Source organism: Chiloscyllium plagiosum, chromosome 11 (genome assembly GCF_004010195.1).
Source record: "Chiloscyllium plagiosum isolate BGI_BamShark_2017 chromosome 11, ASM401019v2, whole genome shotgun sequence".
In the NCBI taxonomy this organism is placed as follows: Eukaryota; Metazoa; Chordata; class Chondrichthyes; order Orectolobiformes; family Hemiscylliidae; genus Chiloscyllium; species Chiloscyllium plagiosum.
In genome coordinates this window covers 5,067,729-5,069,230 of record NC_057720.1, presented here as the reverse complement: position 1 = coordinate 5,069,230, position 1,502 = coordinate 5,067,729, and the positions used below count along the sequence as shown (strand labels likewise).

General features: G+C 56.3%; 1 protein-coding gene across 3 annotated transcripts in view; it reads left to right on the top strand.

The window, feature by feature from the left end:
* samd13 (sterile alpha motif domain containing 13) overlaps positions 1–1,502 on the top strand; it is a 133,909-nt gene that overhangs the window by 21,708 nt on the left and 110,699 nt on the right. For all 3 annotated transcript variants that reach the window (XM_043698619.1, XM_043698617.1, XM_043698618.1), the window contains exon 2: positions 433–1,204. In XM_043698619.1, the coding sequence (XP_043554554.1) occupies positions 433–1,204 (772 nt within the window). The remainder of the gene's footprint in view (positions 1–432; positions 1,205–1,502) is intronic.

Genomic DNA, 1,502 nt, shown 5'->3' with positions numbered 1-1,502 from the left:
ATTTTGTTCAGAAATACCACCCCCCCCCCCTCAACCAATCCCAAAAAAAACGAGGGAACACCCTGAGTTCCATTGTCTTTACCCGTCGCTCCACAATGAAAATATAAAAGGCTACAGTGAAATAGAAATAACATTTTTTCTCTCTCTTTGATTCAAGACCCTGTTGGATTTTTTTTTTGAAAAATATATTTTTTTTGCGTTGGAGGGGGGGATACGCAGGCGTACAACTGATCTTCCGCCTTTTTTTGAGTTATTTTGGAAGAGAGAGAAAATCAGTTTTCATTTTTCAAGCAACACGCGTCTTTTCCTCTGGCTTTTGTGTTATTTATTTATTTTCTGCAAGTTGTCTATTCAGTGATTTCCTCCCTCCCCCTCCCCCCTTTTCTCTATCTCTTTATTGTTGTGTGTGTGTGTGTTTTATTTTGTTTTGAGGGCGATGGAGATGCAGTATAAAGAGTGGATCCTGGAGACTATTGACTCTTTGCGGACCCGGAAGGCTCGGCCCGATGTGGAGCGGATCTGCCGAATGATCGAGCGCAAACACGGGCTGTCCCCGGCCGAGACCCAGCAGCAGCTGGAGAAGCTAGTGCGGGCCGAGCTGGTCATCAAAGTGGCTTATAAAGGCTCCAACAGCTACCGGAACGCGGCCAAATGGTACAAAAACAAGCAGAGGAAGAAACCAGCCCCCGGCAGCCCCGAGGATGCTGCTCCGGCCTCGGTGACCCCGGTAGCGGGCTCCAGGAGCATCCTTCAGGCGGTCAGCGAGCTCCTCCTGCTACAGAAACGGAGCCAGAGGCGCCACCCACCGCAGCCGCAGCACCACAGCTGCCAGCAGCAACCCAACAGATACTCCAGCCCCAGCCAGCCCCCAGGGCCTGGGCAGCAGCAGCAGCAGCAGGAGGAGGAGGAAGGGGCGCCAGACGAAGGCTGGAGGGGTGTCAGCCTCCGGGATATCGAGAAGCACTTGGCGGCTGGCCCCCCACACGCCCCCGGTGCGCGGAGGCTGGCTCGTGCCAGGCTGCAGTTGTCGCTCAAGCGGGAGCTGAGCAGGGGCCGGCTGCTGCAGACGGCGTCTGGGCACTACTTGCTGCCCCCGCCGCCACCACCGGGGCCTGGGCCGGGGCAGGTTACCGGGCGGAGGAGGAGGAAGGAGAAGCTGGAGATGGACGGGGCACCAGGAGGAGGCACTGCACTCGCCCATAAGGTGAGGAATGGGCAGTGGGAGGGAGGCTGGGGGCATTGTGTGAACTGGGATTTCACCCCCAAATCTGCTTTCTCTTTCCTGTCAGTGGGACACAGCATATCCCTTGCCCCCCCCCCCCCCCCCCTCCCCCCCTGCACCACATCCTCTCACCCCCCACTTCTCTCAATTCCGAACCTTGATCCATTCACCCACCTATTCTCTTTCACAGGCCCCATCCCAACCCCTTTCACCCCAAATATCCATTTGCCTCCATCCACATTCTTCCTTCCAGCCATATTCACCCACATCCCCATCCCCC